Source organism: Oncorhynchus masou, chromosome 5, assembly GCF_036934945.1.
Source record: "Oncorhynchus masou masou isolate Uvic2021 chromosome 5, UVic_Omas_1.1, whole genome shotgun sequence".
Lineage (NCBI taxonomy): Eukaryota > Metazoa > Chordata > Actinopteri > Salmoniformes > Salmonidae > Oncorhynchus > Oncorhynchus masou.
This window is the reverse complement of record NC_088216.1, coordinates 31,894,165-31,907,238: the sequence shown is the minus strand read 5'-3', so window position 1 is coordinate 31,907,238 and position 13,074 is coordinate 31,894,165. Positions and strand designations below refer to the sequence as shown.

The following is a 13,074-nucleotide window of genomic DNA, read 5'->3' as shown; positions in this document are numbered from 1 at the left end:
TTGTTTGCACCAGATAGGACTGTTTCAGTTTTTCACGTTACGTTTATTGTTTTTGTTCTTAATTAAAGATATATAAAGATAACCACGCTGCTTTTTGGTCCGCCTCTCCTTCCCAGGAAGAATCCCGTTACACTGGCTTCTTAAAGAAAAACTAACAGGTCTGTGAGAGCCGGAATTCTTACTGGTTGGTAGGTGATCAAATACTTATGTCATGCAATAAAATGCAAATTAATTACTTAAAAATCATACAATGTGATTTTCTGGATTTTTGTTCTAGATTCCGTCTCTCACAGTTGAAGTGTACCTTTGATAAAAAAATTACAGACGTCTACATGCTTTGTAAGTAGAAAATCCCGCAAAATCATCAGTGTATCAAATACTTGTTCTCCCCACTGTATGTGGCAGTGTCTACAGACAATCACAGACTACAAAAGGAAAACTAGCCACGTCGCAGATGCCGATGTCTTGCTTCCGGACACGCTAAAACCAATGAGGAGATGGAAGAGGCCGGATTTGCAGTGCGTTGACGCGAGTGGTGTGGTCAGTACGTAACACAGTGCCACCGACGTGGCCCGCTATGGGCTCTCCTTCTCAATGGCCGACGTGAGTAAGACATTTAAACATGTTAACCCTCGCAAGGCTTCCGGCCCACATGGCATCCCTAGCTGCGTCCTCAGAGCATGCGCAGACCATCTGGCGGGTGTGTTTACCGAAATATTCAATCTATGCCCTTTCCAGTCTGCTGTGTCCACATGCTTTGAGATGGCCACCATTGTTCCTGTACCCAAGAATGCAAAGATAACTGAACTAAATGGCTATCTCGATCCATAGCACTCACTTCTGTCATCATGAAATGATTTGAGAGGCAGGTCAAGGTTCATATCACCTCCATCTTACCTGTCACCCTAGACCATTAAGCGTGAGGCCCTGGGTCTGAACCCCGCATTGTGCAATTGGGCCCTGGACTTCCTGAAGAGCCACCCCCATGTAGTGAAGGTAGGAAACAACACCAATTCGCTGATCCTCAACACTGGGGCCCCCACAAGAGTGCATACTCAGACCCCTCCTGTACTCCATGTTCACCCATGACTGCATGGCCAAGCACGCCTCCAACTCAACCATCAAGTTTGCAGACAACACAACAGTAGTAGGCTTGATTACCAACAACGATGAGACAGGTGAGGGCTCTGGGAGTGTGGTTCCAGGAAAATAACCTCTCACTCAATGTCAACAAAACAAAGGAGATGATTGTGGGCTTCAGGAAACAGCAGAGGGAGCATCCCCCCATCTACATCGATGGAACAGCAGTAGAGAAGGTGGAAAGTTTTAAGTTCCTCAGTGTACACATCCCTGACAAACTGAAATGGTCCACCCACACAAACAGTGTGGTGAAGAAGGCGCAACAGCATCTCTTTAACCTCAGGAGACTGAAGAAATGTGGCTTTTCACCTAAAACCCTCACAAACTTTTACAGATGCACAATTGAGAGCATCCTGTCAGGCTGTATCACCGGCTGGTACGGCAACTGCACCGCCCACAATCGCAGAACTCTCCAGAGGGTGGTGGGTTTGCACAGCGCATCACCGGGGGAAAACTACCTTTCCTCCAGGACACCTACAGCACCCAATGTCACAGGAATGCCAAAAAGACAATCAAGGACAACAACCACCCGAGCCACTGCCTGTTAATCCCGCCACCATCCAGAAGGCGAGGTCAGTATAGGTGCATCAAAGCTGGGACAGAGAGACTGAAAAATAGCTTCTATCTTAAGGCCATCAGACTGTTAAATAGCCATCACTAGCACAGAGAGGCAGCTGCCAAAATAGACAGACTTGAAATCATTGGTTACTTTAATAAATGGAACACTAGTCACTTTAATAATGTTTACATATCTTGCCTTACTCATCTCATGTGTATATACTGTATTCTATACTATTCTACTGTATGCTCTGACATTGCTCATCCATATATTTATATATTCTTAATTCCATTCCTTACTCGTGTGTATTGGGTATATGTTGTGAAATTGTTAGATATTAATTGTTACTGCTGCACTGTCGGGACTAGAAGCACAAGCATTTCCCTACACCTGCAATAACATCTGCTAAACACGTGTATGTGACCAATAACATTTGATTTGATTTGACGGATAATGCACCATAATGCTATAGATAGATGTTCCTAAACATCTATAACTGTATTTATGAAGCATTACGAGCAGAGCCCTATCATACATGGCATTGTGGCTCATAGTAAGTGTGAGCTGCTCCAGTTCTCTGCTGTACCTGATGTTGGGGCCTCGAGTCTGCCAAATAAGTCCCTCCAGCCGGCGTCCATGAAGATGTTGTTGAACTTGCTGTCGAACGAAGACATGTGTTTGGCCAGAGGATGAGTGCCTGCAGAGGGAGGAGCAGAATGATTAGAAGGCCACAGGAAAACAAAACGGAGTCCAACGTTTCTAGTCTGTATTTTGTTAGCCTGCTATGATACCCAGGGTTCTATATGAGATCTGTTCCTGTAACTAGTGTTTTGCGTGCAGTTTTCCGTTTGACGTCAATGTATGATTTATGGGAGCCTTGAGTTATGTGTGCAGAATTGTAAATAGGCCATTATTTTCTATTGTTTGTGGACTTTTCCAATGCATGAATGAGAGTTTAAATGTATCCCCTAAATCTACTGAATTGAAATGGAATTGACGACTAACCCGAACCTGGACTCCATGGCGATCGGCTGAATTGCTGCTTACCGACAGGGATGAGCAGGAAGCGGATATAGCTGAGCCAATCAGGCGTCTTGTTGGCCAGCTGCTCCACGAAGCACCTGAGGATGGTGCTGAGGTAACTCTGGTCTCCGGCCACCGCCACTTTGATGGTGGGGGGTGTCTGGGCATTGCAGTTACAGCTAGTCAGAGAAGTGGGGGGGGGAAACATTGAAAAACAGTAACTTGTTTCCACTTTATAACAATGTTATTACCCCTTTATTCTGCGCTGTAATGGAAAGTGCTACCAAAACGTTTCACATATCAAAAATTATACGGGCCTAATCATGACCATCATAAGATCTACAAGAAACATTGACATTTTTACAATGAAGCCAAGTTAAAGTGAAATCTATTTGTTTCTCTGAACTACAACCATTGAATTAGAAAGAGAACATGTTCTGCAAAGGAAGTGAGTTCTTACAATCTCTGGATCCTGGTGACGATGGTGTTGAAAGCTGCATGGACATCCGCACCAGAGATGGTGCACACGATAGGCTGGCTGTGCTCATGGAGAATCTCAGATAGATACTGCAGGGAGGGAGGGAGAGACAGAAGGCAGAGAGAGAGACAGATAGAGACAGAGAGAGACAGACAGAAACAGACAGAGACAGAGAGAGAGAGGTGAGAGACAGAGAGAGACAGAGAGAGAGGGGTGAGATGGGGCTTGGGATAAACTGAGCTAGTCAACCAGAAGCCGACTCAAAAGACCTCAGGTCTGTGCGTGTGAGTGTACATCCACGCACGTCTGTGTTTGTGAGTGCACATGTTCCAGAGTTGCATTATGTTTACATAAGAAATGGATTCCCCCTGATTGCTAAGCCTATCTCCAGCTAGGCTTAGAGATATGAATGTCTAAAAATACCTGGTCTGGCGCATGTTCCTAAAAGGAGTATGTTTGTTGAGTGCACAGCTGATGCAAATGCTACTGATAGAATGAGTAGCATAATACACTATATGTATATGGTAAGATGGTATTTACATCGTAATTACAGTATTGTATAAATACTATTTTGTATCTTTACAATTTGTTAATTAAAAAAAAAAGTGGATACCAACTGTTTTGAATTATTTTATATGCCCAGATAGTACCCTTGTTTTTACCACATAACTAGGCACACAGACCCCAACACACAGAAGTAGCCTACCTGGCCCTGCCAGTCTGTGGTGTTGATGAGGATGATGCTCTCTGGGAGCTGCTCGTCAGAGATAAGGATCTGGTTCAGCTGGTCGTACACTGACTTCCTGGGAACCTGGCAGAGGAAGAGGCAGAAGTCAAAGAGATGGTCTATCTGTATACACATATGTTGATATTGTACAAACACACACACGCGCACACACGCACACACTAGCTTACTTTACTATTGAGCACACACTCACACACACCTGGACAGCGATCCTGGATTCCGGGGATGTCTCGCTGTCAATGCTGCTAGTCCTGTCACTCTGGGCCTTGGAGTTCTGCCGGTCCTTCATGGACGTGCTCCTAGGACGCCTCTGCAGCTTGTTCTCTGTTTTACTGTGGACCACAAAGAGGCACGGACCCAATGAAGCACTGAGCCACAACTGAGCCAGGTTGAGCCACTGCTGAGAAATCTTAATAAATAAAAAATCTCCATAAATTCTAAGTAGTAGATATGCCTACAGCAGAACTCCTCAGACAATCCTGGCCATCTAATCATCCCCCTTGACTCTCCCCAGCAAAAGCTTTTCAAGCTTTTGTCTGGAAGCATTTTGTGAGCACAAAATGTCTGTCACGCATTATCAATGTGGTTGCTGTATGCCAGCTACACATTCATGGTTGAGTTAAATTATCCTTGCACAATAGAGAAATGTACAAAGACACATGTGCAATGTCTGTACTAGGCAGATTGCTTATTCAATGGATCTGACTTTGATTCATCAGATGAGTAGAGCGTCGGTGGAAGTGGTGCTAGGGGACGTCCTACTGCTGATTAGTTTGTTTATAGATAGGCGTAGCGGGGGAAATCACTGTATGGCGCTGAACAACCAGAGGTAGACCTGATTTCTCTCTCTCTTTCTCATTCCATCTCTCCCCCTCTCGCTCTTCCTCCCCTTCTCTCATCCCATCAATTTGATTTAGGGCATGTGTCTTATCCAACTCAGGCCCTGGAAAGCTACTGGGTTTGCAGGCTTTGTTCCAGCCCAGCACTAACACACCAGTTTCAAATAATGAACTAGTCATGATCAATCTGGATCACAGTTAGTGGTATCAGGTGCATTAGTGCTGGGCTGGAATAAAGCGTGCACACCCATCCGTGTTTAGTCAGAGTATAATGGTTAATAAGCAGCACTTTGTGTGTGACTGTGTGTGTGACTGTGTGTGTGCATGCATGACTGCAAACATGCGTGAATGCATAAATGTCATACATGCAAGTGAGCAGCTACCTGGGCGACATGAGTGTCTGGGACTCAGTCTTGCAGAGTTTGGCCACTGGGCCGGGCAGTTTGTCCGTGCTCAGGTCCCAGCTGGTGGGGGTGGGGTTAGCCTCACCTGGCCCTGTGCCAGCCCTAGTCTCCTCATCCTCCGCGTCCTGGACATAATGGGAGAAATATAGTTCAAAATATATACAGGAATGTAGAGTGCATACTAGGGTATTTAACCCATTCATTGGATTTCCATCCGCTGCACAGTGTTCCCGCTGGTTCATTTCTCTCCCTAGAGATGAATTAACACTTTACTTAACAGTCCTTTTCCAGTTGGTATTGTCAGTGGGAACTCACTGACACCAGAGACACAAGTCATGAAGGTTCACCCTGTGGGAGTTGAGAACACCTGTTTTACAGGTAAACTCTATTATCTGCATCCCATACGGCACCCTATTCCATTTATAGTGCACTACTTTTGACCGGATCCCTACAGGCCCAAAATGAGTACACTACATAGTGCAATTTTGGGGTGCAGTCATTGAGATCATTGTTTCCTCAATGGGATCATTCCCAAGAGGTAGCAACCAAAACCAATACGGAACAGACGATGAAATGCACATAGTACATAGAAAAAAAACTATTTCTGTGCAGGGTACCCGTTGTCGATGTATTTCAATGTGTTGTCATGGTGACCGTGAAAACATAACATAACGCCTGGCAGATGTCCGTGAACACATTCACATGAAGCTCAGTGTGTGCATGTAAGTATCATGTGTCCGTGTGTGAATGTGTTTGCATGTAAGTATAATGTGTCAGTGTGTGCATGTAAGTATCATGTGCATGTAAGTGTCATGTGTCAGTGTATGGATGTGTATGCATGTAAGTATCATGTGTCAGTGTGTGGATGTGTGTGCATGTAAGCATCGTGTGTCAGTGTGTGCATGTAAGTATCATGTGTCAGTGTATGGATGTGTGTGCATGTAAGCATTGTGTGTCAGTGTGTGCATGTAAGTATCGTGTGTCAGTGTGTGCATGTGTGTGGATGTAAGTATCATGTGTCAGTGTATGGATGTGTGTGTGTGCATGTAAGCATCGTGTGTCAGTGTGTGCATGTAAGTATCATGTGTCAGTGTGTGGATGTGTGTGCATGTAAGCATCGTGTGTCAGTGTGTGCATTTAAGTATCATGTGTCTTAAATGTAAATGTAAATGTATCATGTGTCAGTGTGTGGATGTGTGTGCATGTAAGCATCGTGTGTCAGTGTGTGCATGTAAGTATCATGTGTCAGTGTGTGCATGTAAGTATCATGTGTCAGTGCATGGATGTGTGTGCATGTAAGTATCATGTGTCAGTGTGTGGATGTGTGTGCATGTAAGCATCATGTGTCAGTGTGTGCATGTAAGTATCAAGTATCAATGTGTGCATGTAAGTATCATGTGTCAGTGTGTGGATGTGTGTGCATGTAAGTATCATGTGTCAATGTGTGCATGTAAGTATCATGTGTCAGTGTGTGCATCTGTGTGGATGTAAGTATCATGTGTCAGTGTGTGGATATGTGTGCATGTAAGTATCAAGCATCAGTGTGTGCATGTAAGTATCAAGTATCAGTGCGTGGATGTGTGCGCATGTAAGTATCATGTGTCAGTGTGTGCATGTAAGTATCATGTGTCAGTGTGTGCATGTAAGTATCAAGTATCAATGTGTGCATGTAAGTATCATGTGTCAGTGTGTGGATGTGTGTGCATGTAAGTATCATGTGTTTGGCCACTGAAAATCCCATCCTTGGGCCCCAAACACAAGCCTCCTCAGAATCTCTCCTTCCCTCCCTCTCTAAAGAAATGCATTGTCAGGTGCCCCTCGTTGCCGGGGTTCCCGGGGTGAACGATTGCAGAGGAGGCAACGGAGCGCGAGAGACAACGATAAAGAATAACAAACACTGCTCTTCTCACGGACCAATACATACGCTGACGCCCACTCTACAGCCAGCTGGACCTGGGCCTCAGAGTGGTGTCGGTGTGTTTATACATCATGTGTGTGTGTGTGTGTGTGTATGAGTGTATGAGTGCGCTCGTATGTATGTGTGTGTGTGTGTGTACACAATGTCTGTGTGTGCACGTGCATGTATGCTTGTGTGTAATAATGGAGGTCTTTGTGGTAACAGTGTAAATGCACTCTTGTTCGCATCAAACTGGTCGAGTGGAAGATAAACAGATGGGAGCTGATTTATGATAATGGACAAAACAGCCGTGCAGAGAGAGAGAGAGAAGAGAGAGAAGAAAAATATTTAAGAACCCCAGATCTATTTCCCCCATGTCTACCGTATTTTGTTCTGTCTACATTTTAGGAATGTTTACTGACAATTGCTGTTTCCATCAGGCCTGTGTTGAGTTTTTTATCCAACAGGTACATTACTTATAAAAATGGTTGGATGGAAACACGGTCAGTCAGAAAGAGAGAGAATTGGGGGAAAAAGACAGGTAGAGAGAACGACAGACATTAAATGAGAGAACAGGAGCGAGTTGTGGCAAAGAGACAGGCAAAATCAGAGACAAAGTGGAAAGAATTGAGAGAAGTACTAGAAAATCCTGAGACAGAGATAGCAGCCCAACCACTAAGAAGAGAGAGAACAGCAAAAGAGACAAAGAAAGAGAGAAAGAGCACTTGGGGGAACAGCACAAAATATGTTAAGCCTATAGGGATCCTCCAGATTACCCGCTGTAGAGTAAAGTTGTCCATAGACACTGATCTTGGGTCAGTTTTACCCCACCTATGGTTAAGGTCAGAATTGGGGGAAGGGAAGCTGATATTAGAGCTGTCCCTAGGGGCAGCTTTCCCACTCACCCCCGCAGGAGACTCCAATCCGGCGCTGTCATCTGTATACTTGGTCCCTATTAGGACTTTGGCCCTGTCCGGGGTCAGCAGATCTCCACCCTAAAAGGAGCAGAAGACAGGACGCAGTTACCAAAACTGCCTGCTAGGGGACGCCCTTGAGCATATCCTAATTCCATGTCTCTAATATAGAAAAATAAATCACATGAACTCTATTCACAGTGAGCTTTCATATGCGCCAGCTGGCAGCGGAATAGCGGACTACTAACCCGTAGGTGGCTGGCTACCCCCTTAGCTGGCTACTTTTCCTTGACACAAGCTCCATCAGACTTTCAGGAACACACTGTATTCATGACATTTCTATCTGCAACATTCCACAAGTTTGCTAACTTAAAGCTGGATTCCTTAATGGTGAAACTGTCCCATTTCTTTGTGATATTACAACAACAAAGAAGTTACTGCAAACAAAGAACACTCTTTTCTTCCCTACGACATCACTGCATGTTCAATACAACAGTAAAATATGTACTGCCATTTTTTTTTTTTACCCACGTCCCGCGATGCTCCTCACCGCGTCATTAACAAAACAAAAAGAATGGCGGTGGGTCAGACAGTGGAACTCTTTCCCCTACTGCGGAATCCGTCTTTAACGTGCGCAAGGGTCAAACTCTGAAATGCCTTTATTGATACTTTGTGCTCACATATTTGATGAGACAATCAATGTTCTCGCTAGAATAGATCCATATATTTGTGGCAATTTTTGACCCGCTTGAATTGAACGACAATTACTCCTCAGGACAAATCATTTCTGCAGGGCTTAGGACACCGTGCACGCAGAATCGATCTGGCCTTACTCAATGTCTGACACTCACACTAAGAAACCACCCACACAGTTACAAGGTGTCTGGTGCAGTACACAGTAGTACCATACATACAATTCCGAGAATATCCAGGAATAACCATCTAAAATGCCTGGCATATGGATGCCACATATAATTTACTATTTAAAGGGTATAGCTAAAAATGTACCTAATCTAAAATACCTGGCATATACACTGTTCAAAAAAATAAAGGGAACACTTAAACAACACAATGTAACTCCAAGTCAAACACACTTCTGTGAAATCAAACTGTCCACTTAGGAAGCAACACTGATTGACAATAAATTTCACATGCTGTTGTACAAATGGAATAGACAACAGGTGGAAATGATAGGCAATTAGCAAGACACCCCTAATAAAGGAGTGGTTCTGCAGGTGGTGACCAGACCACTTCTCAGTTCCTATGCTTCCTGGCTGATGTTTTGGTCACTTTTGAATGCTGGCGGTGCTTTCACTCTAGTGGTAGCATGAGAGAGAGTCTACAACCCACACAAGTGGCTCAGGTAGTGCAGCTCATCCAGGATGGCACATCAATGTGAGCTGTGGCAAGAAGGTTTGCTGTGTCTGTCAGCGTAGTGTCCAGAGCATGGAGGCTCTACCAGGAGACAGGCCAGTACATCAGGAGACGTGGAGGAGGCCGTAGGAGGGCAACAACCCAGCAGCAGGACCGCTACCTCCGCCTTTGTGCAAGGAGGAGCAGGAGGAGCACTGCCAGAGCCCTGCAAAATGACCTCCAGCAGGACACAAATGTGCATGTGTCTGCTCAAACGGTCAGAAACAGACTCCATGAGGGTGGTATGAGGGCCCGACGTCCACAGGTGGGGGTTGTGCTTACAGCCCAACACCGTGCAGGACGTTTGGCATTTGCCAGAGAACACCAAGATTCCAAGATTGGCAAATTCGCCACTGGCGCCCTGTGCTCTTCACAGATGAAAGCAGGTTCACACTGAGCACGTGACAGAGGTGACAGTCTGGAGATGCCGTGGAGAGCGTTCTGCTGCCTGCAACATCCTCCAGCATGACCGGTTTGGCGGTGGATCAGTCATGGTGTGGGGTGGCATTTCTTTGGGGGGCCGCACAGCCCTCCATGTGCTCGCCAGAGGTAGCCTGACTGCCATTAGGTACCGAGATGAGATCCTCAGACCCCTTGTGAGACTATATGCTGGTGTGGTTGGCCCTGGGTTCCTCCTAATGCAAGACAATGCCAGACCTCATATGGCTGGAGTGTGTCAGCAGTTCCTGCAAGAGGAAGGCATTGATGCTATGGACTGGCCCGCCCGTTCCCCAGACCTGAATCCAATTGAGCACATCTGGGACATCATGTCTCGCTCCATCCACCAATGCCACGTTGCACCACAGACTGTCCAGGAGTTGGCGGATGCTTTAGTCCAGGTCTGGGAGGAGATCCCTCAGGAGACCATCCGCCACCTCATCAGGAGCATGCCCAGGCGTTGTAGGGAGGTCATACAGGCACGAGGAGGCCACACACACTACTGAGCCTCATTTTGACTTGTTGGATCAGCCTGTAGTGTGGTTTTCCACTTTAATTTTGAGTGTGACTCCAAATCCAGACCTCCATGGGTTGATACATTTGATTTCCATTGATAATTTTTGTGTGATTTTGTTGTCAGCACATTCAACTATGTAAAGAAAAAAGTATTTAATCATAATATTTAATTCATTCAGATCTAGGATGTGTTATTTTAGTGTTCCCTTTATTTTTTTGAGCAGTGTATATGGTTAATTGGGGGTGTTTCGAAACGCAAATAGCCAAGGTCGTGCACAAGCACTGAGGCTGAGAACATTTGGTATTTATCAACGGTTACCTCCTACCGGTGTTGTATGACGCTCGTAGGATTGTTTGATAAAACACTTTTTTTATTTGATTTTTAGGAATAGTTTCTATGCAATGTTGATAAATGATGCACCTGGGATATATATGGATGTCACAAATCACTACTATTTAAAGGGATAGTTCATCCAAGCTACAAATGTTCCTCATCTTATGGATAGCTAAATAGAGATAAACCTGGAGATCTAAATAGACAATGGATCTGGATAGTCAGCAACCTACCCATGTTTGCATAGCTTTAGAGCATGTGAGCGTTGTTGGGTTAATAAAAAACAATGGGAGCGGTAGGACACATGTTAGCATTAGCATGCTAATCCAAATTCTATTAAAAAGATAGTCCTATAGAGTAACAAACAAAAACATTTGTGTGTGTGTGTGTGTGTCAGTGTGTGTGGCGTGGGATTGTTGTGACCTTATGCTCCAATTGCAACAAAGAGGAGTGAGTGTGTGTGTGTGTGTGTGCGTGTGTGTTTGCTTACGATGCAGGCCAGGTCCCTGGCCTGGCTCTTCTGACTGTGCAGACTCCCAATCTCAGTCTGGGAGCTCGAATGGGACATTCCCTCAAAGAAGGGCCTGGGTGACAACCACATTAAAATAAACATATTTGAAACTTTCAGAAAAAATGCATACTTGAGAGACTGTGCTGAGATGGGTAGTAGGGACACTAACTTGTACCCATTTCGGTGTACCCATTTAGGTGATATTTTCATACTAGTCATTGAGCTGCAGTTGTCTTTCACGTTTCTCCCCTGCAGCTACTTTCTTTTCTCTCTCTTTTGATTTGATGTACAGTAACAATGTACAAATAAACTCCCCTTAACACTGTGGAAAATATGAGTTTTCACTTTGACTAAAGTGTGAACATTATATGGGGCCCTGATTGAGTTTAGCTGTATTCACAACATTTTGTGCGGCCATATTTGAGTGTAGGTGTACTGGGGACATGATGTGAGGCCCTACTTGAGTTTGGGTTTATCTGTATTTGGGACATTTTGTGGGGCCTTCCTTTAGTTAAGGTGTACAGTACTGATGACATTTTGCAGAACCTTACTTGAGTTTGGGTTTGGGTGTGCTGAGGACACTCTCGTTGTCCTCCATCTCAGGGCCGCTGTCACTCTGGTTGTAAACCTCCAGACTATCATAGAGCAGGTCCAGATCCTCCTCCACCTCCTGGGTCTGGTCAACTGGGTCCGAGTCCAGAACCTAGCAACAACAATTGGACAGTGAAATAATTAGTCAATCAATCAATCAGTCAATATTTTATCCATCCATCCATCAACCAATAAAATCACTTCCAAAGAGCAAGTAATAGCACACTGGCAAGGAATAACTCCTTTGGCTGATGGAGTTGAAAGTTCAGAGTAGCATTGGTAACTAGCAGTACTAATAGTATACATACACCACCAGTTTATTAAATACACCACCCTGTTCACAAAAATGGTTCGCTCCTACAGACAGTGACAATGGCTTGCTATATAAATCAGGCAGACAGGCATCCAGTTACTGTTCCATTGAATGTCCGAATGGGCAAACGAGTGACCTAAGCGTCTTTGAGCGTGGTATGATCTTTGCTGCCAGGCGTGCCGGTTCCAGTAACTCAGAAACGGCCCGGCCTCCTTGGTTTTTCACGCACAAGTGTCTAGGGTTTTACCGAGAATCACGCGACAAACAAATAACATCCAGTTAGCGGCAGTCATGTGGCGAAAACAGCTCGTTGATGAGAGAGGTCGAAGGAGAATGGCAAGAATCATGCAAGCTAAGAGGCGGGCCACAAACAGGCAAGTAACGCCGCAGTACAACAGTGGTGTGCAGAAAGGCATCTCGGAACGCACAATTTATGGGTCCTTGTCACGGATGGGCTATTGCAGCAGACCACCTCACCGGGTTCCATTCCTATCAGTTAAAAACAAGAAGAAGCGGCTGCAGTGGACACGTGATCACCAACACTGGACAATTGAGGAGTGGAAAAACATTGCCTGGTCTGATGAATCCCAGTTCCTGTTGCATCATGCTGATGGCAGAGTCAGGATTTGGAGTAAGCAGCACGAGTCCATGGCCCCATCCTGCCTACTGTCAACGGTACAGGCTGGTGGCGGTGGTGTAATGGAGTGGGGAATGTTTTCCTAGCGTAGGTTAGGTCCTTTGATACCAACAGATCAATGTTTAAACTCTACACCTTGTAGAATCCATGCCACGAAGAATTCAGGATGTTCTCGAGGCAAACAGGGGTTCAACCCGGTACTAGATGGGTGTACCTAATAAAGTTTATATATCTTTAGCCATACTGCTATTGTAACAACATGATGAATACATTTTCTCTACAATAGCAATTTGTTTTCTTTGGAAACATGACAGGTCTCAAA

At 45.0% G+C, this 13,074-nt stretch overlaps 1 protein-coding gene across 2 annotated transcripts in view; it reads right to left on the bottom strand.

The window, feature by feature from the left end:
* The window catches only part of LOC135539425 (phosphofurin acidic cluster sorting protein 2-like), an 87,035-nt gene that overhangs the window by 20,123 nt on the left and 53,838 nt on the right, over positions 1 to 13,074 (bottom strand). For both annotated transcript variants that reach the window (XM_064965304.1, XM_064965305.1), the window contains exons 9-17: positions 11,763 to 11,914; positions 11,191 to 11,284; positions 7,991 to 8,080; positions 5,168 to 5,313; positions 4,145 to 4,277; positions 3,907 to 4,011; positions 3,183 to 3,289; positions 2,747 to 2,901; positions 2,286 to 2,396 (exon numbers count right to left, since the gene is read on the bottom strand). In XM_064965304.1, coding sequence (XP_064821376.1) covers positions 2,286 to 2,396; positions 2,747 to 2,901; positions 3,183 to 3,289; positions 3,907 to 4,011; positions 4,145 to 4,277; positions 5,168 to 5,313; positions 7,991 to 8,080; positions 11,191 to 11,284; positions 11,763 to 11,914 — 1,093 coding nt within the window. The remainder of the gene's footprint in view (positions 1 to 2,285; positions 2,397 to 2,746; positions 2,902 to 3,182; positions 3,290 to 3,906; positions 4,012 to 4,144; positions 4,278 to 5,167; positions 5,314 to 7,990; positions 8,081 to 11,190; positions 11,285 to 11,762; positions 11,915 to 13,074) is intronic.